The following is a 22752-nucleotide window of genomic DNA, read 5'->3' as shown; positions in this document are numbered from 1 at the left end:
CTACACTGTTATGACTCTAATAGGTATATACTGTGATTAATAGCTGATAGCTCTCAGGTAGTGGCGGGATTTAAAGCAGAGGAGGGATATATAAGAAACTGTCCTCCCACCTCCCTTCAAAGTTCATGTTCAGCAGACAGCCACTCACCAGGTAAGCGGGCCTCAGTGCACACCTTATTGTCCAGAACTTTCACGCTTGCGTTGCCAATGTCATTGTTATTGTCACACTCCATACCTAGGTATGCGCCTGTCCTTTGGCCTGCAAAGGAGTTAATGCAGTTAGAGAGGGGGTGAGGCTTTGGTTTAATTCTGCTCCTCTTTAAGGTAGCAGAAAACATCACACACTTCAGAAATGAAGAAAACCTCAACAGTGGCCAAAAAGGTAGAGCAGCCTTCTCCAACCTGCTACCTCCAGGTCTGTTGAAATTTCAAATCCCCAAATTCCCAATTACAGTCTCCACTAGTTGGGAATTCTGAGGACTGAAATCTCTACATATCTGGAAGACCTCAGGTCAAGGGGGACTAAGGTAGAGAGTGGACAATAAGAGATGGGGATGCAGCGGCCAAAAGCTATTGTGGCTGGTTTCCTCCACCACCTCCATTTTCACTTCCTGTTTCAAGGCTATCCTTGCCAATATGGAAATATAAATGGCACATAGGGAGATATTTGATCTTGTATGTAAAGTATCAAATAAACCAGTCATAGCACCAGAGAAAGTTCAAGGAAAGCACCAATTTTGTGGTTTAGGTTGTCTCTGGCTGGCATCTATGGAATATTCTGAGCAATCAAAACCCAGTAGAAACTTGATTTCGTTGTGACAAGATGGTAGAGCCAGATAGGATACAACCCCTTCTCCAGGAAGGTTTGTTCAATGGGCTCTGAGAAATCACAGCATCTTCCCCAAAGCTATGGGTTTCATTATTCTGGGCAAGATGCCAAGAGAAAAATAAAACTCATGGTAAGGGTCTATTTTTGTACACCATTGTTGTTGCAAGGTTTGGACAAATTTTAAAAATAAAACCAAATCTATGCTTAAAAAATAAAAAGGGGAATTCCCATTTGTATACTGCCTGATAATATTCATCAATGTGAAGCATTTCTGACTTTGCTGACAATGAACAGTGATCTAATCAACCATAGAATTTATTTTAATATGATTTACCTTCATAAGAATTTAGATAACTAAATAACGAGTTTTTCTCGTTAATATTCAGATCTAATTTAGACTGCAGAATGAAACCAAAGCTGAAACATGTAGAGGGGATTGCCTCAAAAGGAAAAACAAAATTATTTTTAAGAATATTAACAGCAACAATAACTTTCCCAACTTTTAAATAGTCTCAAGAAAATCTGAGAATTTAGTCATTTAATTTCAAAAGAGCAAGCTGAGACTTTGTAACACTTCAGTTTGCTCCCTGGAAAAAGGAAAATGAGCTAAATGAGTGTTTTTCTCTCGTTAATGACACCAATTCATTGACTTTTGGCCCCTGATCTGACTGTATCTCTAAATTTTAACTATGGAATACATGAAATCATTCAATGTCAAGAGATCATAAATGTATTAAAATATCAAACTCCTTGGTTTCCCAGGGGATGAACTGCCTTTTTATTTACTTTTTAATTGGGAATGTAGGGAATGAAAATTACATTCCACTGTGAAATAATAAATATTAAAATCAGTGATATGTTTCAGGATTACAGTTTTTCATTTTAATAGACTGTCTTGCCAGCCAGATACAATTTTTTTTTTAACTCAAGTAGATATATAGTCAGAATTGCAGAACTCTGAGCATTATGTTCAGGAATCTGGAACTTGGTTCTCAAACTAATAAAAGTCCTGTCAACCAAAACAAAACAAAAATTTAGCTCCGATTCCTCTCCAAGTATTTTTTTTTCCAGCAATGAAATGTTGAATGGGGATATTATTCCAACCGTTGTAACTTTCAGACAATCGGGGTCAAAAATAATTTGCTGACCTATTGCCAGTTGTTTCTGCCCATTTTTCATGAAAATAAACAAGGAGAACTGGCAGAACTCTAAATTTTCCATGTTTTCAAATTTCTTCTACCTGCTCATTTAAGAAAGGCCTTTCGCTTCAAACTATAGCAATTCAGTTAGCAAACTGAGCTTGCCCCAATGCAATGTGGCTGAGCTATGCTCTTTCCTCATGAAAATGTGCCTCATCTTTTTTCTCTTTCCCTGGCTGTGCTAGATGTAAAAGAGAACCAACATGGGGCATGAAGCAATGCTGTATTCTGTGTTACCATCTTCCTGTGTGGGAGAGACATCCTCTTCTTCCATGACATCATTCCCCTGCCAAAAAAAAAAAAAAAAAAGATAAGGTGTGAATATACAAATCAATGACTCATCATGTAGTAAGGATATTAATATTCCCACAGGAATATTACCTGTATAGATATATTAATTACATACCTGCATACAGAACCACACACATTATCTCTTCCTCTCTCTTTCTCTCTCTCCTTCTCCCTCCTTCTCCCCCCTTTTTCTCTTCCTCCCTCCCCGACTCTCTCCCTCCCTCCCCTCTATTTCCCTCCCTCCCTCCCTCCCTCCCTCCCTCTCTCTCTCGTTCTCTCCCTTTCTCTCTCACACACACGTAAAAGTTCAGAACTGGGTAAATCCTAACCAAATGTCCTCCGAAGGTGATTGGGGAAGCTATAATCTGGCTAATCCTTTTGCAAGCGCTTACTTTAAAAAGCATATAGAACTGACATTTTCTGAGTCAGATGTACAATTCCAAATTATAAAGTTTGGAATCACAGATCTGAATGCTGACCTGTAGATAGTCACTCTTTTTTTTTTTTTTTTTTTTTTTGCACAAAGCACAAGGTAAATTTTTAGAAGTGCATTGCAGTAATTTAGACTAGGCCAAAAGGAACAGTTCAATTAAACACCCACATACAAGAAATTATCTTGCTTGTTTATATGAATAAAATATAAAAAGAATAAATAATGAAAAGAAAAGAAAATAAACAAGCTCAAAGAGCGGACTTGGTCTTTTTCTGCTATCAGTTTTCTATGCTTCTATAATAGACTCAGCTAACCATTTTAGCTACAGTAATCTAGTCTAAGTATATCGGTTTTCTCCAAACTAGCTTGTTTGGTTGGTTGCTTGCTTCCTAATTTATATACACAATTTATATGGCTGCCCATCCTACAACTCTGAGCAGCATATAAAAATTAAAAACAAAAAACTTACTTCAACAATCCAAATGACCAAGATGGTAAAAATCATTTCCCAGAACAATTACAAGTAACTAGCCAGCAGAATTCACAACTTCCCAGCCCAAATGCTTCGGGGAACAGCCAAATCTTTAGTGCCTAACAAAAAGCTAGCAGGGGCCATCTGGATCTCTGGTGGGATGCTATGTACTTTTTCCAAAGGAATTGAGATTACAACTTCCAGAATTTAAAATCAGTATGAATAATGTACTTGCTACCTGGGAAATCTCAGAATCATGGTCATAACATATTTGGAGGAATGAAATTGAGAATGCCTGAGAGAGAATTTCCTGCATCTTATTGTTCTGTGAATGACTCCCATTTCTTATATCAACTTTTCAATGCTTTAACCTGGAATACCATTAGACTTCTGGCTTCTAGTCCTAAGAATGATTCCTAGCTATCTAATCTACATTTTTGGACTTTACTGTTTTACTTTGCCCCATTGTTTCCATTTGCTTTGTGTTTTGCCTTGTAGGATGTTGTTGAAAAAGATTTTGCATACAAATAAAAACTATGGCTCAGAGACAGACCTCACTTTCCTTGTTAAACAAGCTTTCACATATAGAACTTTACCTCCGCATCTCGTTCCTCTGCTGAGATACTGACAAAATTTCCATCAGGAGACTCAACTGGGGTTGACTAAGAAAAGAGAAGAGAAAACTGAAAAATGTTGATGGGCAAGTATCCTATAAGGACAAAATACCATCTGCCAAATCACATCAGTAGTACTAACCCAAACATAACCAAACATGGTTTGTCTTTCTGAAATGCTAATTTACTTCTTTACTTCCTCCCTGAATGAAAAGGAGGCATTTGAAAAGATATGGAGAAGATTTGCCAGGAATCAGTTTCTGTTGTTCCCAGGACAATGTCATGGTGGCTACAGACACCTTTTTGGCAACTGTCTTGAATGTTAGATGTGTCCACTCAAGCTCCATTCAGAACATGTACTGGACTATTTAAAAAAATAAACAAACCACTATGTGGGGATTTCTTTTAAAAGTGACAAGCATTATATAAAGTAATTTGCCTGAATAAATTTGCTTGCATCAAATCAGGGGGTAATTTTTCATCCCTCTGTATCGCAGCTTCTGCTACTTGTCCCTTGATTGGTCTGGAGTTTGATCTACTTACATCTCCTTCTGAAGGTACCTCACTGACAACAGCAGGGGATGCAGCCATGTCTCCATCTTCTTCAGTGCCGGGGGCTACATAGGAACCTGACATGGAAGACATGGTATCTGTGCTGATTTCGGAGTGCTGACTTTGGGAGGAGGCCATAGACATGACTGACTGAGCCAGACTGCTACTAACAGGATCTAAGGGAAGAAGGGAGGTGGCAGACAAGGCAGAGTTAGAGAGAGATGTTAGAGGAGCCACCCTTGCGTCCGACCACTGCTATGGTAGTATTTGCATTTCACTATGTGCAATCTTGAGCATCATTTGCTGGAATGGTGGGGTGAACTTTAACAAAAAAACCACTCAGCTGAAGTATTTATGAGTGCCCAAGTTTCAGTGGTGGTTTTACTCTGAACAATTGCAATTCTTGTGCTGCTGGGCTCAGAATATAGTCAATAAGATCAAATATTATATCTAGCTTCTGCTGAATTGTCTCTGGACAGTTCATAAAAAAAAAGTTTGTCCAGCTCAAAACCTACAGATGAAGTGACCAGCAAACAAATGCAATAGCATAGCTTTTCATCATTTAATGAACATAATATCCTGGATTATGGGACATATAGGCAGCACATATGCAAAATCATTTATTTGGAACTAGGTTATAGAGTGGATGTGAGGCAGGTCCTTTAGCTGTTTCTGAAAATCTTGTCAAGAAAACTGCAAGGACTAGTAAGGCAGTCTCCAAAAATCAACACTGAGTCAAAGGCACAAAAATTCAACTTACATTAAACTGGAGGAAAGTAAAGGGATTAGAAACACCTTTTCTACTGTACCTTCTGGAGAAGAAATGGTAGAAGAAAGAGGTGTTCCTGTGCATGACGATGGATCTATTGCTCCTGAGGACGACAGGGTGATATTTTCGCTTTCAGGTGTCACACCACAATCCTGAAAAACAAGGAAACCATAATCTATAATGAAAAACTATTATGGAGTAACCATTAGAAACTGGATCCGACTCAGGCACTCAGTCTGACCACTATATTAGCTTATGTAAACTAAGACACCTTCATTATATATGTCTTTCTCTTCTAGAACTTGCCAGCCAACATGGGCATTACTGAGAATTCTGAAGGGCATAAAGGCTAGGGGAAACTGGTAGATTTCCCCAAGATAGCTTTAAATTAAGAAAGACGTGAGAATAAGAAGAAAATTTGGAAAAACTTCAGTCATTTTCCCAAACCAACTGAAGCACTGGAAGATGTAACCTTTTCAAGATCAGTCTTATAAAATGTTACACTCTAACCCAAATGCATTTCATTAAAGTTGACCAATTTTAAGAGGAGTGTTATGTGCTACCACCTGTGGGTACAGAGACTCTGGGTAACCAAAGTCCTATCAGTTTCAGATAGCAAATCCTCATTACCCCTAACCAACAAAGGTTTTACTCAGCATTTTTGTATCTGGCAAAGCAATTTTAACTGAGATGAGAGGAATTCCACAGCTTGTAAAGTTCAGTTCTCTTTCAAGGTAGATATTTGCAAGCACCTCTGATTCTCTTCCAAATCTAAATTCACTAACATGCAAGTTTAACTCCTTTATATGCAAAGGGCAAAATCTTCCTTTTCCTAATGTGTCTTCTATACTAGGGGTCTCCAACCTTGGCAACTTTAAGACTGGTGGACTTCAACTGCCAGAATTCCTCAGCCAGCTTGCTGTCTTAAAGTTGCCAAGGTTGGAGACCCTTGTTCTATACTGTAGGCCTGCAGGAGGAAAAAAGTGAGCAGCAGTTAGGCTCAAGTAATATTAAAAAAGAAATTTTAAAACAATCACCTCTCCATGAGGACAGGGAGACTTCCTTTGGGAAATCCTGACTTCAGATTCACTACAAGCCTTATCCTCTTCTTCATGTAATACTGAGGAATTCTGTGAGATTGACCTGGTGAAAACACACAAACTAAATGTAACTCCTTTGTACAAAACACACAAATTAGAATGAGGGAATGGGGGTCTCCCAAAATGTTACAGAAGACTCCATTGACAGCTAGTTAGATAAATTAAGAAATCTAGTGGTCGGCACAGGGTTCACAGAATAATAATTGCATCTATGACAATACTTAATGATGTTCATGGGTTTCTCACCATTTTTTAAATTATTACTTATTTTAAGAAAACCAAAATGCCTAGATATTCATGAGATCTATGTTCTCCAATGAGAACCTGGCCTTTTTTAAACTGCAATAATAATTAAATAATTGTCTGAGGGACACCAAGCAAAATCATATGAATCTGAATCTGAAAAGATTGTTGACCAAAGGATTGTATTAGAGACAATAGACTTAAGGAATAGGATATCGGCCATAAGGTGTTATTGCCTGCAGCTCATTTACTGTAGTACAAGAGGGAAATGACAAGAGGTCACTTACTTGGACAGGCTTTTCTTTAATTTATGTCCTTGACTGCCACAATCTGATAAGCGTTCAAGGGAAGGTAGTGTCTGGATGGGAGGCAAGTGGCTGTCACTGCCATATGTGGGTAGCATGCCTGACACATGGTTGTCCCCAAGCACACGGACTGGAAGGGCTGCTGGGGATGGAGTGAGAGGCCCATTAAGGGCTTCCAGCAAGGAGACCACCTCATAGCCAGGAGGGATGTTTTCTGAAGACTGGAGGAACAGAGAAGGGTATGAGAAAGAGAGGTTATTCTTAAGCAGCAGAAATTGTTACAAGGAAGCTCAATATAGAACAGAAAGCTCTAACAACTCTCAAAGAGTACACAAAATAGAAAGAGAGACTAGGATCACTGATGGAAGAGGAGTTCTCTTCAACACTGTGGAAATCAGATTGCTTTTAAAGGGAAGTTAAAGATCTTTATTCTGCATTACTGGGTTAGTACAGGCTTTAGTTTTTCCACCCTATAGGTGAGAGTTCTGTGTCAATATCTAGAATATGTACACACACACTTCTATCCCAAGAGTTTGTTTTAAGGTAGTGTTATTACTGGTTACTGGGGCTTGAGCTAGCTTTACTGAATTGATTTGCAATTATTATCTTTTTTGCTGGGTTTTTTTTTTAGGCTATGCTTTGGTCATGGCATGTAATAATGAATTAATAATTGCCTAGGTTAAACTCTTTATTCTAAGCCAGGGGTGTCAAACTCGCGTCGTCATGGCGGTGTCATGTAACGTATTGGGACTTTTTCCCCCTTCGCTAAACTGGGTGGGGGCGGGGCCAGCATATGACACATCCAGCCCGCAGACCATGAGTTTGACACCCCTGTTCTAAGCCAAGTAATTTGGATTTCTTAGCCTGAAATGTTTTAGCTGGTAGAGAAGATTATGATGGTCTTATGACCTGAAAAAGGATAAACAGTCAGGAAGAAAAACATGTGCACACAAAGAACAGTCTTTCTGAACATAAATAAGACCTTTGTGGTCACACTCTTCTATACTTTTGCCATAAAAATAAAGACTTAGCTCACTCCTTCTGCAGAGAAATTCTTGACTCATATTTCTACAGATGATACATGCCACTTCTGTAGAAATGGGAAGGAAAAATGTTCTATGGATTCTCCAAAAAGTGGATTTAATAAGATTAGTCTAGAATTCTCTTTCTTAGCATCAAGTTTTCTAAGTGCACATTTGTTTAAAGACAAATCAGTAAAAAAGGAGGATCACTGAACAATATCATCTGCAGGCTGAAGTACTCTAGTTCAAAATGCCTTACCGGCTTTTGAATATTGCAACTTAGTTATTGAGATATTCTGGTTCTCCCCTAAACTTGATAATCGATCTGTGCTTAAGTGTGGATGCACATTAAAATATGGCGCTAGCAACTGCCTTAATCATCTCATCTGCCAAGATGCCAGCAAGTTCTCTAGCTCCTGGGTTCCCGCTTCTGGCGCATCATGTTTACTTGCTTGATTCTGCTTGGGGAATGACTGTTATGCTCCCTGAGCAACCTGGAGGAAAGATGGTAATTTTTTCATGTTTATTTTTAGAAAATATATTTTGCCTTTTCACTGTTTTTAATAATCCCAAGGAGGATTTTTGGGGGGGGGGGCTTCTTTCTTCTTTGGCACTTGTACAAGTTAAAATGTTTAAACAAACAATTTATTTCTTCTGTGGTTGTGAAAAAGACTATATCTCTGAAATTTACTATTACTCTCTCTCACACACGAAGTGTGTATTGTCTCTCACACTTTGGTATAATTAATTTGGTAAGTTAGTATAGTTGTGCAATTGGTTCTCGTTCTGCACAATGAAGGTATCTAAGTCTAGGCTTGCCACTTCCAGCTCTAATTTCATTACAACTTCATTGTCAGTGGCATTTCTTCCTGGATTACTCCTTTACAGAAAAGGTGGGAGTGGGGGAGAAAAAGCCTCATGGTACTCAACTCCTCTCCCCCAAAAAATGAGCAGCCCAGAAGACCATCTCAGCCAAGATGGAATAAGACCAGCATCTGAACAATCAATCCACCCATACTCACTGAATGTTCCTCTGAATCTGATGTCTGGGATGCAATGATGGGGTTGAAGTTGGTGGGGGAGAGGGGTCCCATTTTTTTCCTCATGGCTCTGATCTGTAGCAAGGCCCGAAATGCTGTGAGGAAGAAATGGGAGAGGGACGGAGAAGGGAATAAAACACATTTCGAATTCTGCTAGAAATTTCTCTGAAAAACCAACCGAGGTAATAGGTGACTGTGACCACTAAAATACAAGTCAAATATGATCACAATTGGCTGCACTATCCTTTCTCTTCTGATGGTTGGTTGTTAAAAATTAAATAATCTTAGCCTATCTCAGGTGTAGGCAATTGTTCATTTCTCAAAGTGAGAGGATCAAACAAACACCTGATCTTCCAGAGAGGACCCAATCTCAAAATTAAAAAAAAAGATCAGGACTTACGTAATCTGCAGATGGGACAATTGTTAGCTTGATAGCGCAAGGTGTCAGCACAAGTGTTGCAGAGACAGAGATGGCGGCATGGTAAAATCAAGGTGTCTCGGACGTCGGAGAGGCAGACTACACACTCTGCACTATTGTCACTCACCTCATCCTCTGCCACCTGGATTAGAAAAGCTTGCTGGTATGCATGTCCTTACAAACATGTGTCCATAGTGAATTCAAGGGAGGGAGGGAGGGAGGAAGGAAGAAAGGAAGGAAGGGTTTTTTTTGTTTTTTTGTTTATTTATATGCCGCCCTTCTCCGGAGACTCAGGGTGGCTTACAATGTGTTAAGCATTTAACATGGAAACTTCCAGACAATCTGGTTGAGACTGTGTACAACATGTACATTATTCTCCACATTTAGCTCTAGTTCTCACCTTTGAATCCTGTGTGTTATATTTGTTTTCTATCCCATAAATTTCCTGAAGGAGATAGCTCACTCCATCCACCTAGAAAAAGCACCAACACTGAAATTACGTGGGAAAGTAGGGGTTGAAAGGGGATATGAAACTCCAGAAAGAAAGACTGCAGAAACAATTTTCTTCTTTCTGTTTTACTTTTCCCAGTAAAAAACTGTATTATCTAACTTGAACAGGCACCTTTCCATAATAGGAGGAAAATGCTTACAGTGAATTGGTGACCACCTTTGTTTATATCCACTGGTTGGTTAAAAGCTCTTTGCAACCAGTACTGTTGGAAATGGGCTGGATGGCCATCAAATTCCTTGCCATTGCACAAGCAGCTTTCCCTAAAAAGTAACAGGAACTAGTACGTGCGGGAAAGCAGATAACCTGATCCCACCAGCCACACACTCACCACTTGCTTTTGTTTGAGGGGTTTCACACAAAAGCCGCCATCCGCATGCTGAGAGGAAGAAATACAAATGTTCAGGTGGACTTCAACGTCACAGTCCATCAAAAGAAATTCTAGAGGATAGGTGTGATGAAAGAGAACTCACTCCCTAAAACACAATTGTACTCAACAAAGAAAATGTCTCCTATTCATATCATGCCTGCCTTTTTCTTCAAAAATTTAACAATCACTCTCCTTTTAACTCAGACCATTTTTACTCACCCAGAATTATTCTACGAAACTACCACTACTCAAAAAAGACCCCTGTAGTTGTGTTATCTTCTTCTTCTTCGTTATATATTTTTAACCTTGTAACTAAATATTTTACTTTATTTATTATATTGATTCAACCTGTATACATTCAACATGGGAATTTGGATTCATGCATTTTGCACATTGGATCAGCAAGAACACAATGTTTACCTTCTCAAAAGTTGCCAGCAATACATGGCAGTGACCCATATGCTCTGCAAGACAAGATCAAAATTGAGGTTCAGGATGATGCATAATTTTTGCAGAAATTGACGCAGACTGCTACATTTTCCCCCTGCAGTTGTCCTTAATGGCAGTTGTCTTAATTGACCACAATTATAACCAGGATAATTAAATATACATATATGGTTCATTACAGATGCCTTTCTAAGGGTTTCAGTTACTAATGATATTCAACAGGACACAGAATCAATTTAATCGGCAGTAATTTTTAGAATGTACAGTGGCAACTTGCAACTTGTCAATTCAGCTTCCTATTATGATGCAATCACCATCTGGAGGATGCTGATTATTTGCACCCATTCCAATTTAGCTTTCAGTGGAGATATGATACTGAGATTGCTGTACTCATCTTAATGAAAGGCCTATACTTGAAACTGGCTGAGAAGACTGATCCCATTAATCCGGGAGAGGGTTCGAACTTGGGTGTCCTCCTGGACACGCAGCTGTCTTTAGAAGAGCATATGACAGCCATGGCCAGGGGGGCTTTTTATCAGGTTCGCCTGATCCGCCAGTTGCATCCCTTTCTGGATTGGGACTCCCTGCGCACAGTCACTCATGCCCTCATCACTTCCTGACTGGACTACTGCAATACTCTCTACATGGGGCTCCCCTTGAAGAGCATCCGGAGGCTCCAGCTGGTCCAATATGCGACCGCGCGGGTGATTATGGGAGCAGCGGGGCGTTCCCATGTAACACCTCTCCTGTGCGAGCTGCATTGGCTCCCAGTGGTCTTCCGGGTGCGATTCAAGGTGTTGATTAACATCTTTAAAGCCGTCCATGGCTTAGGACCTGGGTACTTACGGGACCGACTTCTGTTACCGACAGCCTCCCACTGGCCAGTATGCTCCCACAGGCCGGGGCTCCTCGGGGTGCCATCGGTCAGACAATGTCAACTGGCAACCCCCCGGGGGAGAGCCTTCTCAGTGGAGGCTCCTGCCCTCTGGAACGAGCTGCCCCCGGAGGTACAGAGGATCCCAGACTTGCGCACCTTCTGCCATGCCCTGAAGACTTTGTTATTCCAGCAAGCCGGGCTAGCCTAATTTTAATTTTAAATTGGATTTTAATGGGATGTTTTTAATTGTGGGCCAAAGTATTTAATCTGGTTTTAAATTGTTTTTAACTTTTATATTTATGTATTTGATCTTGGCTGTTCACCGCCCTGAGTCCTTCGGGAGAAGGGCGGTATATAAATAAATAAATAAATAAATAAATAAATAAATAAATAAATAAATAAATAAATAAATAAATAAATAATAAATAAATAAATAAATAAATAAATAAATAAATAAATAAATAAATAAATAAATAAATTCTCCTGGATCTGTAACCAATTTTTGATACATTGGCCATGGTATTCTTCCTGAACTTTCAGAGAAGATTGGGCTCTATAGTGGCTCCAGCCTTTCCATGTCTAGAAAGGGATCCTGAGGGTTTATTCTCTTGTACTTTGACTGATAGGATGACAGCATCTTACAGGATCCAATCTCGAACACATCCTATTCAACAACTACATGAAACCACTGCAGGAAGTCATCTGCAGCTTGACAAATGGGTGTCACTAGCATGCTTAGCCATTTTATCAGTGAGAGGGACAGCATATAAGTTTAATAAATTTAATAATTTAACTAATTTGACACTTAGTTCTCTTGCTCCTTCCAGCAAGCTCCAAGTAAGCAATTGGTAGCTGGTTCAGTTCAGTAACAGGCTGCTGAAGGAAAACATCCTAAAATTAAATCCAGACAAAATTGTGATATTATTGGTAAAGTACAAAACTGAATAAGGACTTGAGATGCACCCTAGTTCGGCTAGGAATGCAAGCCCTCTGATAGAGCAGGTTCACAATTTGGGAGAACTTCTTGGTCTTCACTGGATTTGTGGGCGATGTCTATGGCAGGGAGCACATTTTCACAACCAAGATTAGTGTGCTAGCACAATCTTTCTTAAGCCAGAGATTCAGCAATGCTATTAGATGCTTTGATTGACTCCTCTTTTGGTGACTGCAATCTACTGTGCTTGGGGCTTTCTTTAGAAAATGCCTAGAAGTGCAATTCATGCAAAATGCAAGAACTAATCTGCTAGCCTGCAAAAAATACAGAAATCCTATTATGTCTGTACTTTTAAAATTCCACTGAATATCAGATGCAACGGTCACAAGTTGTGATAAATTTAAAAATCCAAAATAATTCTCTTGCCATTAAGACCCTCAGGAGAAGACCACCTATCTGGCACACAGGGTGTGTTTGCATGTGTGTGCGTGTGCATGTGTGTGTGCAGAGGTGGGTTGCTGGGGGTTCGCAAGGGTTTGGGAGAACCTCTAGCTAAGATTCTGTGCAGTTCAGAGAACATGGCTTAGGCCCGGGGTACTTGCAGGATCATCTCCTGCCATCCTTCCATCGTCCTGTGCGCTCCCATAGAGCGGGCCTCCTCAAGGTGCCATCAGCCAGACTATGTCGTCTGGCGGCCCCTAGGGGGAGACCATTCTTTGTGGGAGCGCCGACCCTCTGGAATGGGCTGCCCACCGGCCTTAGGACAGCCCCTGACCTCCTCTCCTTCCGCCGCAAATTGAAGACATGGCTCTTTCATCAAATGGGCTGATCCGCAGGGGTGATTTTAAATAATTTTAATCAATTTTTAATTGGATTTTTAATGTTTATGTAATTTTTGTTCTGTTCTTTGTAAGCCGCCCTGAGTCCTTCGGGAGAAGGGCGGCATATAAATTACATAAATAAAAAAATAATAAATAAATAAAATAAATAAATAATAAATAATAAATAACCCCCAAATCCCACTCCTGGCTGGCCCTGCCCACCCCTCCTCTCCTCTCCCCGGAGTCCCCATGCGACCTGATTTGGATGCAGATAAGTGCAGGGTGTGTGTGGAGGCTCGGGGAGGGCGAAAAGCGGGCCTACAGGAAATTTGGGAAGGACAGAAACAAGTCCTCCAGAGGGCCACCAGAGCATGGGGAGGCCATTTTCACCCTCCCAGAGGCTCAGATACAGCCTCCAGAGTCCGTGAAGGGCAAAAACGTCCCACCGACCTGGTGCAGAAGGCCAACTAGGCCATGCCCACACCCACCCAGCAACAAGGCAGAGAACCCCTTGCTAAAATTTTTGAAGCTCACCCGTGTGTGTGTGTGTGTGTGTGTGTGTGTGTGTGTGTGTGTGTGTGTACTCTAGTGGTACAAAATTGTCTACCCCAGAATATTCTGATACATTCCAGGGATTGCAAGAAGAGATCTCATATGTTGCAACAGGCAGATTAGTGGATTGAGCAACCCCAAAACATGAGGACTGGGCAGAAAGTTCTGGAATAAAAGACTCTGCATTCCTAAGTCTTCTTTTCCATGCTCCCAGACAATGAAATACATCCAAAGGAAATACATCCCTTGTCCAACATCTCCCAAAATTAAGTCAGTGTGTAAAGATGTATCTTCTTTACCAGGCTTTTGCTCAGGGATTAAATTTTCAATTTTAATTTTCTAATTTTTTTAAAAAAACCTTCCTTGTCACCATTTCTTTGAACAGAAAGTAAACTATATACTGAATAGAATAAACAAATAAATAAAGCATGAATGTGAACCTTAAGAGCATCCTTACCATCTCCCTCATCTACCACTGCAAGAACCACCATGGGATAAATTTCACGGTCCAGATCAAAGCTCAGCTGCAAAGAATGAGAGGCCTGAGGTAAAAAGGCAAGTGATCTTAGAGAGTAAAATACCGGTAGCATCAGTAGAATTATAGTAATCCACTCATGTGCCCAGCAAGCATTACCACAGGTGTGCAATACTATAAATGCAGGCACCCTGGGGAAATCCTCATTTAGAAAGAAATGTCTGGAAACATTCTGCTTTTTAAAAAGACAAACATACAGTAGATGTAACATACAGTATATTCTGTTCCCCGATAAAAATCTTTATTTTGTGCAGCATGCACAGGCCCTGATGAAATATGAATCTAATAGGATAATTGATCAAAAAAGTAATTTCTCACTATTAATTTCTTTGAAGCATGCTTCTGTCTTACCTCTTCTTCAGCCCATTCTGAGGGATCAATACTATGGGAAGGCAAACAGAACTGCTGGCATACACCTCGCTTATAATGGACAGTCTCAGAGTGTAAACTGCTCTCCTTGGGTATATAACTATAAGAAAAAATTGGATAACCCAGAGTGAACAACCCCACACAATGCTCTTATCTTCCTAACCTAGTAGGGAGCCTTCCAAGATATGGAACATCATCTTCAGACAACATTTAAAGCCACCTTCTGACTGACTCAAAAATTTTCTTGTTCTAGCCATAAAGTTATATATCATTTCTGCTTGCCTGTAATATATTTTATTGATACAGTTGTTTTATCATTTTAATTGCAATGCCGCTCTGAAGAATCCCTAAGCCACTGAAAGATGTGTAAAAAAAATTCACCCCTAAACAATTAATGTTGTTATTGGCCTTTCAGTTAATCTTGATTCTTGGTGGTTACAAAAACAAGTCTCTGGAATTTTCTTAGCAACGTTTTTCAGAAATAGCTTGCCAATTCTTTCTTCCTAGGGCTGAGAGAGAATGTCTGGCCCAAAGTCACTCAACTGTCTTCTGGGCCTAAGACGAGACTAGAACTCAATCTCATAACTTCTAACCAGCACTTTTAACCACTTCACCAAACTGGCTATCATAAACTAATATAACTAATGCAGATATCACCAAGAAAAGAGCTCTTCTTTCAGGCATGGTATCAATATCATATTTCCATTTTTGTGTTACTTCCCCTTTAATTTGCTACTATCATGTTTATTAGAATATCAATTTCTCAAATGAAAAATAGTCATCTGAGGTCCTATTTTCAGGGCCATCCAACCTGCAGCCTTTGTTTGTTTTCCAGCTATGCTGATTGATTAGGAGACTGTCATTTGCATCTTTGTAACATCAGCATATTTCAGTTTAAGCTGGCTTCCATGAACACTTCCACAACTGTTTTTAGAAGCTGCAGTGATGTATTACAAACCAATTCACGGTGCATATGGTCCTCAAAAGCCATTTTAGGCTAAATTCTGCCATGCCACAAGGCAGAAAAGCATGAAGTTACGATTCAGGCACATATTGGTTGCAAGAACCTTGGAGATCACCTTTTCAAATGGGGCCATTAACCTCTACTTAGCTGATTTCTTCTCTAGCATTCCAATTTTCCAAAGAGATAAGACAATAAGCAATAACTAGGTTATCTGCAGTTGTTCTTTCAGCTGTATAATCTTTTCTATTTCTGAGCCTGATGCCTGTCTCCCCTTTCTCCATGTACTCATCTTAGCTGTCCATGTGAGTCACTTACGTGAATTTTGTGCCCAGTTTCCTATCAAAGATCCAGGGAGGGTGGCGGCAAGTCCCTTGCTAAAGCCCTTATTATAGTAGAAGTAACAACACAGAAAACACAGAATAGAAACAAAAGAGAGAGATAAACTGACTTACTTTTTGTAAGATTTTTTTTAAAGGATAAATCTAAATGTGAAGTCCTTTTGAGGCTGGGCTTCCTAGCATATCTGATGGGTCCTTATCTCATTTCTTTACCCAATACTGGAACACAGTGTTAATGCCCCAGGCTTTGTTAGACAGTTACCTACCAGCTGTGTGCAAGTGGTAATTAACTACCAATGGTAGAATATTTTGGTTGCTGTACACTGCTGGATTTTGTATACTATAACTGCCTTTATTTTCCACACTGTACTTTTCAGTATCTTAATTTTTGGGGGGAGGAGTGTCCTTAACAGTATTATTTTCCTTCTGAAATTATTTTCATTTTTCTTTATGATATGTGTGGTGTGCATATTACATGTATGTATGTGTATGTGCACAGATACAAACAAGCAAATGCACACTTGCCACTCTGATTAGGTAAAGTTAATTCTAATTTTTTATATATAATTGTTGATTTAAGATATTATAGAGCTGCTTTACTTTATGCCATATATCCAAAACATATTGGGAATTTTTAAAACCTGTCTGGTTCTTGGCATATGGATTAATTTTCCCTAATGTGCAGCTGCTCGTCATGAGTTAAAATATGTTTCTCAAAGGAGTGCTCTTAGAAAATAATATCATTTTCACTTTGATTCAATCTGCAGTATTTTAATGCTGAGAAAAATGCATTTCCTTTACAAGAGCATGCCATCATTGTGATTGGAAGTGCTGGCTTCATAGAATGGCAGATTCCATTCACACCTATAATTTCATGTTATATTAAAGCAAGACTTTTTCTTTCTTGCTTTCTTACTTTTTTTTTGGCAATGATGATCAGCGTGCTAGAAAGAACTCACTTCTCAGAACTCTGTAAGGTAATATTCTTCTAATGGATAAAAGACAACAAGGGGCATTCAGGCATCTTCCATGCATTTAGCCAGCATGTATTTTTAAGAGGATGATAGTGCCTATCCATTCTGCTGCCAATTTTTACATTTTTCAAACTCCATTCATTCACCACAATTTCTGAACCTAGAAATTCCCTATAAATATGTCCAAAATAAAAATGATGTTGTGATCGCATGTAAAGGCACTCTTTTCAAATATCACACATCAAAATGGAAGTTAATAGGACCAGGCTTCTTACCTCACATACATCAATCTCCTTGAGCTGAATTTGGTGGAAAGCTACCTAGATTGTGAACCCACCAGGCGTGATCAAACTCTATTACATATTTAGGAAGAAGCTGCTTGAAGCACCTAATTCTACCTTCTATCAACACACGGGTACAGTCCTTTCTTATATCCAATGAAATTTAAATCTGGCACCCTCTATCCCCACCTCTTCTACAACTTGATGCTAGGAGGCAATTAGCTGTGGAGTTACCTGCATTCCTACAGTAGATACTCTAGCCCTCTACTTACTGGATATAAAACAGCAGAGGTCATCACAGCATTTTACATGGATATATTGTCAGCTTTGGAAGCCATATTAGGCCGGAAGCTTCCATGCTGCCACCTTCTCACGTGTGGGAAAGTTGGAGGGGGGATTTAGTAGAGGGATTGTCTTTAGACATAATAGCATTCTTCCAGTCAACGTGAGGCATATCCTGCATCTGGAGAAGGAGTGGTCGGAGTGCCGTCTCGAGATGGGACGGATGGTGAGTGGAGCATGTGATCGACTGAGGAGTGAGGGATGGTTTGGGGGGGTTGGTTTACTGAGGGAAACCCTGACCTCTCCGATTCGGGTTTTCCCAGATGTGTCAGTTTACCTATTCTAGTAAATAGAACTTTGAAAAATGCTTGCTTCAGAGTTTTTACTTAAGAGTTGAGGGGATTTCTGGAATGCTGACATATATCTTGATTACAAATTTGCAGTTCCCTGAACAGACAGCCCTGTCCACTTTTCCTCCTAACAATGAGCAACAATAGCTATGAGGTGATCCCTTTTCCCAGTTCGCCTTTGATTTACCTCACCACTCCATTCTGAAATTCTTCAGTGGCTTGATAATAAATGGTTATGGCCACCCGTGCATCTGTATCAAATGTGAACTCCACGTTGTACTGGACTTTTGCTTTGCTGACTTCCTCGCCTGGAGTCTTCACTTCCTCTGTGCATCTAACAGAGCAGAACAAAGTAACCATATATTTTGTACAAATGCTGAAGATCCAACTTTTTAAGGAGTGATTTGGGGACTTCTAGGAGTAACCATCCCAATAAATCTGGAAGGTACCTGGTTGGAAGTTGCTACGGTATGATTGTACATGTTAGAATGCAGTATTGTAGGCTAATTCAGTTCACTGCCAGGAGTTCGATCCTGACTGGCTCAAGGTTGATTCAGCCTTCCATCCTTCCAAGGTGGGTAAAATGAGGACCCAGATTATTGGGGGCAATATGCTGACTCTGTAAACTGCTTAGAGAAGGCTATAAAGCACTGGGAAGCGATATATAAATCTAAGTGCTATTACTATTGTCAGCAATTGCCTCTGGTTTCTTAGAAATATGAGAAATATGGTTCTAGACCAGGGGTCCCCAACCTCCAGTCCATGGACTGGCATCGATCTGCAGCATGCCAGAAATCGGCCCACACAAACAAACAAAGTCCCATCTGCAAGATGCAGGCAACACCAGATGCCTCTTTTGGTCCACGGAAAAACCTCTCTCCACGGAACTGGTCCCTGGAGCTCAAAAGGTTGGGGGCCGTTGCTCTAGACCATAACCATAAGAAATGGTATTGCCTTTTCTTGAACTACTATCTCACTATCTTTATTGGGACATACTTGGGTAAAGCAAGTAAAGAGTAAAGGGTTCTTGAATTCAGGACTGGCACAGGTTTTAGATGACTACACCAAGAGTTTCTGTACCTAAAGCTTTTGTTGGTATTTTTCCCCCTATACATTCCAGGATTTGTCCATTTTTTTTTTATTACAGAAGAAATATCTAGTGGTAGATTAAGAGGCTGTTCTCTGACACTGAGCTCATAGATCAGCAGCAGAGTATATTATTTTGTATGCAGAAAGTACAGGGAGTTCAAGGAAGGTTCAGCATCTCCTAGAGCTAAGAAGCTTCCTAATAAAAACTGAAAAGAGCTCACTAGACCTGTGATTGTTGCAAATATAAGGAGGCCTTTAATATTCATATGTGCTGTTTCCATACTTCTAGAAGTATGTGTTGAAATCACAATACTGAGATTTGGTAGGAAAATATGTGACTATATTGCTTACTTCAGCTAATATTTATACCTATTGGCTACATTTATTTATTTATTGTCCCACCTTTATTATTTTTATAAATAATTCAAGGCGGCAAACATACCTGGGTTCGCCTCGTCTCCCTACAACTACAATCTTGTCAGATGGATTGGGCTGAGATAGAATGTTTGGCCCAAAGTCACCCAGCCAGTTTTCATGCCCCTCTGCCTTCTAGCAAAGTACTCTATGCAACCCTCTTCCAATAAATAATACTTCTTCTCAATAAATAATCCAAATATTTTTATTGTATCTTTTTAATATACACATTAATCTGCTATTTGGCAGTATGAGAGAACACCAGCGTTACCTGTGAGAGAAAAATTCCCTCACAGTTGCTGTGCCTATTAATGGCCTTTGACTTAGACAATTAAATAAGCCAATCAGAGAGCAGCTCCTGGCTTTGAATCTCCCGGGCTTTTCTATGCCCTCCCCTAACTGCCACTGTGACAGTATAAAAGGAGATGCTTGCCAGCAGACATTTTAGGTTCGGGATCAGAGGCAGAGCTGAAGTCACTAAAGCCTCTTCCTTCTGAGGAAGAAAAGCCTGAACTCCAGTTGCATAGAGCGATTACACCAGAGAGCTGACAGGACTCTTAAGAAAGAGAATGACATCTAATATTCTTTTTGAATAGACCTTGTTTTATTTTATGTAAATAAAAACAGTTTAGTGTAAACTGCTCGTGAGGCTCATTTGTTCTAGTAGATTGTAAAAGAGATAAAGTTACGGTCCATCAAGGACCCCTCCATCACATTACCTATGATTACCAATTATCTCAGTAGTTTTCCAAATTTCCTTTTCTTTTAAGGACAACATTATGTGTTCTCTTCCTTTGCTGGGCTCTACTATGATTGGGGTGGATGGGAGTGAGGAACATCAGCACATTAGTCACTTCCCATGAAGACTGAACTACCTGCAGCCAGACTTTTCACATTGCCACCAATGATTATAAGGGAACGGAATAACACCATAAGTGCTAAACCAGGCCTGTCAAACTGGCGGCCCACAGGCCAGATGTGTCACACACAGGCCATGCCCACCCCAGCTCTGCAAAGGCAAAAAAAATTGTCACAATATGTCACATGACATGATCAAGTTTGACAGCCATGTGCTAAACCAATTCTGCAAAAACACTGAAGTCCCAGGTTATTACAGGAACAGCTTTTGTCCAGAATCACTGACTCTCGAGTATGAGTATGAGAGTAGAAGAGATAAAGGACAAGAATACAAAAACAGAAAGCTAGTCCATTAGCATAATAAAATTCTTCCAGGTCGTTGCCGAGAAAGTGACAGTTGAAGATTATCCACCTGATTTAATGAAAACTGACACTGCTGAATTGCAGGATGAAAACAACAAGTATCAACGAAGGCCTTGCTTGCATGTTTTACATCTTTGCCTATTGATTAGATTCTCAGGAGACAAACACAGACGTGTTTGCAAAAACAGAGTAAACACAAAGGGATACATGGCAATGCATTTACAGAGAAACATTATAAATGGCTTCCATCCACTGCAAGGATGCCTGTTTTAGGTCATACTTCAAACACACTTAATTTCTGAATGCATTTGCATGTAGAACCGTATGCAAGTTCTAGATCGGAGGGGGGGGGGAAGACTATAGAGAGCAGTTAGCAATCAAAATCAAGGCATATTAACTTGGTAGAAAAAAATCTTATACTGAGACTTGCTCATAATTGCTGTTATGCTGTCCAGAATCCAACAATTTAGTTCTCAGGACTGAAGTGAGGAGCATTGACCACTAAGGAAGTTCTCCCCTCCTCCACGCAGATCTATACTGTTAGCACTGATTCCCCTCTAATCCCAGCCTAGCAACAAAAATGAATTCAACTTTATTTAAATCCTATTGTCACCTGTAGTTATCCGGAAAGCCAGACGGGGAAGATAAAGACCAAAAAGAGACAAGAAGCTGATCAAATCATTTTACACAACACTTGTAGAAATTCTTCCCCAGAATTGTTCACACTTAATCTCCATGTTAATCTTGAAGAGCTGCATGCGGATACGCCCTGCTGCACAAGAGCGTATGGACTGCTTCCAACAGGCAACATCTGTACATAATACGGTAGTTATTCAGAGCTAATTCTCACTTTACTTTTTGAAGTCAAGTTCAAAAAATACCACCCAACTTTCAAGAGTCCTAAAACACAGGACACTCTCAATTAGCAGCTGGCCTATGAGATTGAGTAGCTAGACCTCCCAATTAAAGAAATCCACAAAGATGGGGATTTCTGCTAATTGATTTTCATGTCGGATGAGAGCTAGGAAGAAGCTTCAACATTTTAAATCACAAGTACAATTGGAAGAGGACAAGAACTGGTTCACATAAATATGTGTCAGAGGGAAGCTTGCTTCTGCTAACATATTTGTGTTCTAGGCTATTGATATAACTGCATCTAAAAGCTGCAAAGATATTGTCACACTGTATGTAAAGAATTACTATATTTCTACAGAAATACACAATATTACGGATGAAAGCCTTCTTGAAAGTATTTGAAGGAATATTGGAGGAAAAAGAAATGACATTGCTATAGGTATATACTACAGTTGGCTCAGTATGGCTGAGATGTGCAGGAAACACACCACTATTATAATGGGGGACTTTAACTATCCTGATATCAACTGGGAAACAGCAGCAAGTTGGAGATTGAAGAGATTCCTCAGATGTCTAGCTGACAATTTTTTCATTCAAAAGTCGAGGAGGGAATTAGAAGGTCAGCTACCTTGGAGTTAATTCTTATTAGTAGGGATGAAGTGGTTGACAGAGTAGAGTTGTAGAAACTTGGGGGAGAGTGACCATGTCATACTAGAATTCACCATAATGCAGGCATAGGCAACTGAACAAATCAGACTCCTGGGAAACTGCCAGAGGACTGGAAAAGATGTGGTTCCAATATTTCAAAAGGGAGGAAAAGTGGATTCAGGAAACTATATAGACCAGCTTAACATCAACACCTGGGAAATTTTTGGAAAAGATAATCAAGCAATGGGTAAACAGGACAAGAATGAACTAAAAATAAATAAGGTGATTACTAGAAGCCAGCATGGGTTTGTTAAAAGCAGATCATGTCAAACAAACCTTATTGCCTTCTTTGATAAAGTGACTAAATTAGTGTACCAAGGAAATGCTATGGATATAGTATACTTAGGCCTCAATAAGGCATATGATAAAGTAGACCATAGCCTACTTCTTAGATAGAACAATGTGGGACAGACAGTACCATCAGCAGATGGATTTGCAATTGCTTCATCAACCGCACTTAATGTATAGTCTTCAATGGAACTATGTCTCATGGAAGGAAGCATACAGTGGGGTACCTCAAAGTTCTGTATTCGGCTCAGTGTTCTTTAACATTTTCATAAATGACCAAAATGAGGA

At 39.8% G+C, this 22752-nt stretch overlaps 1 protein-coding gene across 1 annotated transcript in view; it reads right to left on the bottom strand.

The window, feature by feature from the left end:
• RNF157 (ring finger protein 157) overlaps positions 1 to 22752 on the bottom strand; it is a 104930-nt gene that overhangs the window by 9235 nt on the left and 72943 nt on the right. The window contains exons 4-18 of the mRNA XM_070937547.1: positions 18077 to 18223; positions 14683 to 14800; positions 14254 to 14320; positions 10586 to 10629; positions 10127 to 10174; positions 9688 to 9759; positions 9270 to 9429; positions 8852 to 8964; positions 6790 to 7028; positions 6197 to 6302; positions 5200 to 5311; positions 4382 to 4566; positions 3821 to 3886; positions 2266 to 2314; positions 149 to 247 (exon numbers count right to left, since the gene is read on the bottom strand). Of these exons, the coding sequence (XP_070793648.1) occupies positions 149 to 247; positions 2266 to 2314; positions 3821 to 3886; positions 4382 to 4566; positions 5200 to 5311; positions 6197 to 6302; positions 6790 to 7028; positions 8852 to 8964; positions 9270 to 9429; positions 9688 to 9759; positions 10127 to 10174; positions 10586 to 10629; positions 14254 to 14320; positions 14683 to 14800; positions 18077 to 18223 (1625 nt within the window). The remainder of the gene's footprint in view (positions 1 to 148; positions 248 to 2265; positions 2315 to 3820; positions 3887 to 4381; positions 4567 to 5199; positions 5312 to 6196; positions 6303 to 6789; positions 7029 to 8851; positions 8965 to 9269; positions 9430 to 9687; positions 9760 to 10126; positions 10175 to 10585; positions 10630 to 14253; positions 14321 to 14682; positions 14801 to 18076; positions 18224 to 22752) is intronic.

Source organism: Pituophis catenifer, unplaced genomic scaffold (genome assembly GCF_029215685.1).
Source record: "Pituophis catenifer annectens isolate HBS135680 unplaced genomic scaffold, rPitCat1.0.hap2 SCAF_2, whole genome shotgun sequence".
Taxonomy (NCBI): domain Eukaryota; kingdom Metazoa; phylum Chordata; class Lepidosauria; order Squamata; family Colubridae; genus Pituophis; species Pituophis catenifer.
This window is presented reverse-complemented; position numbering and strand designations above follow the sequence as displayed.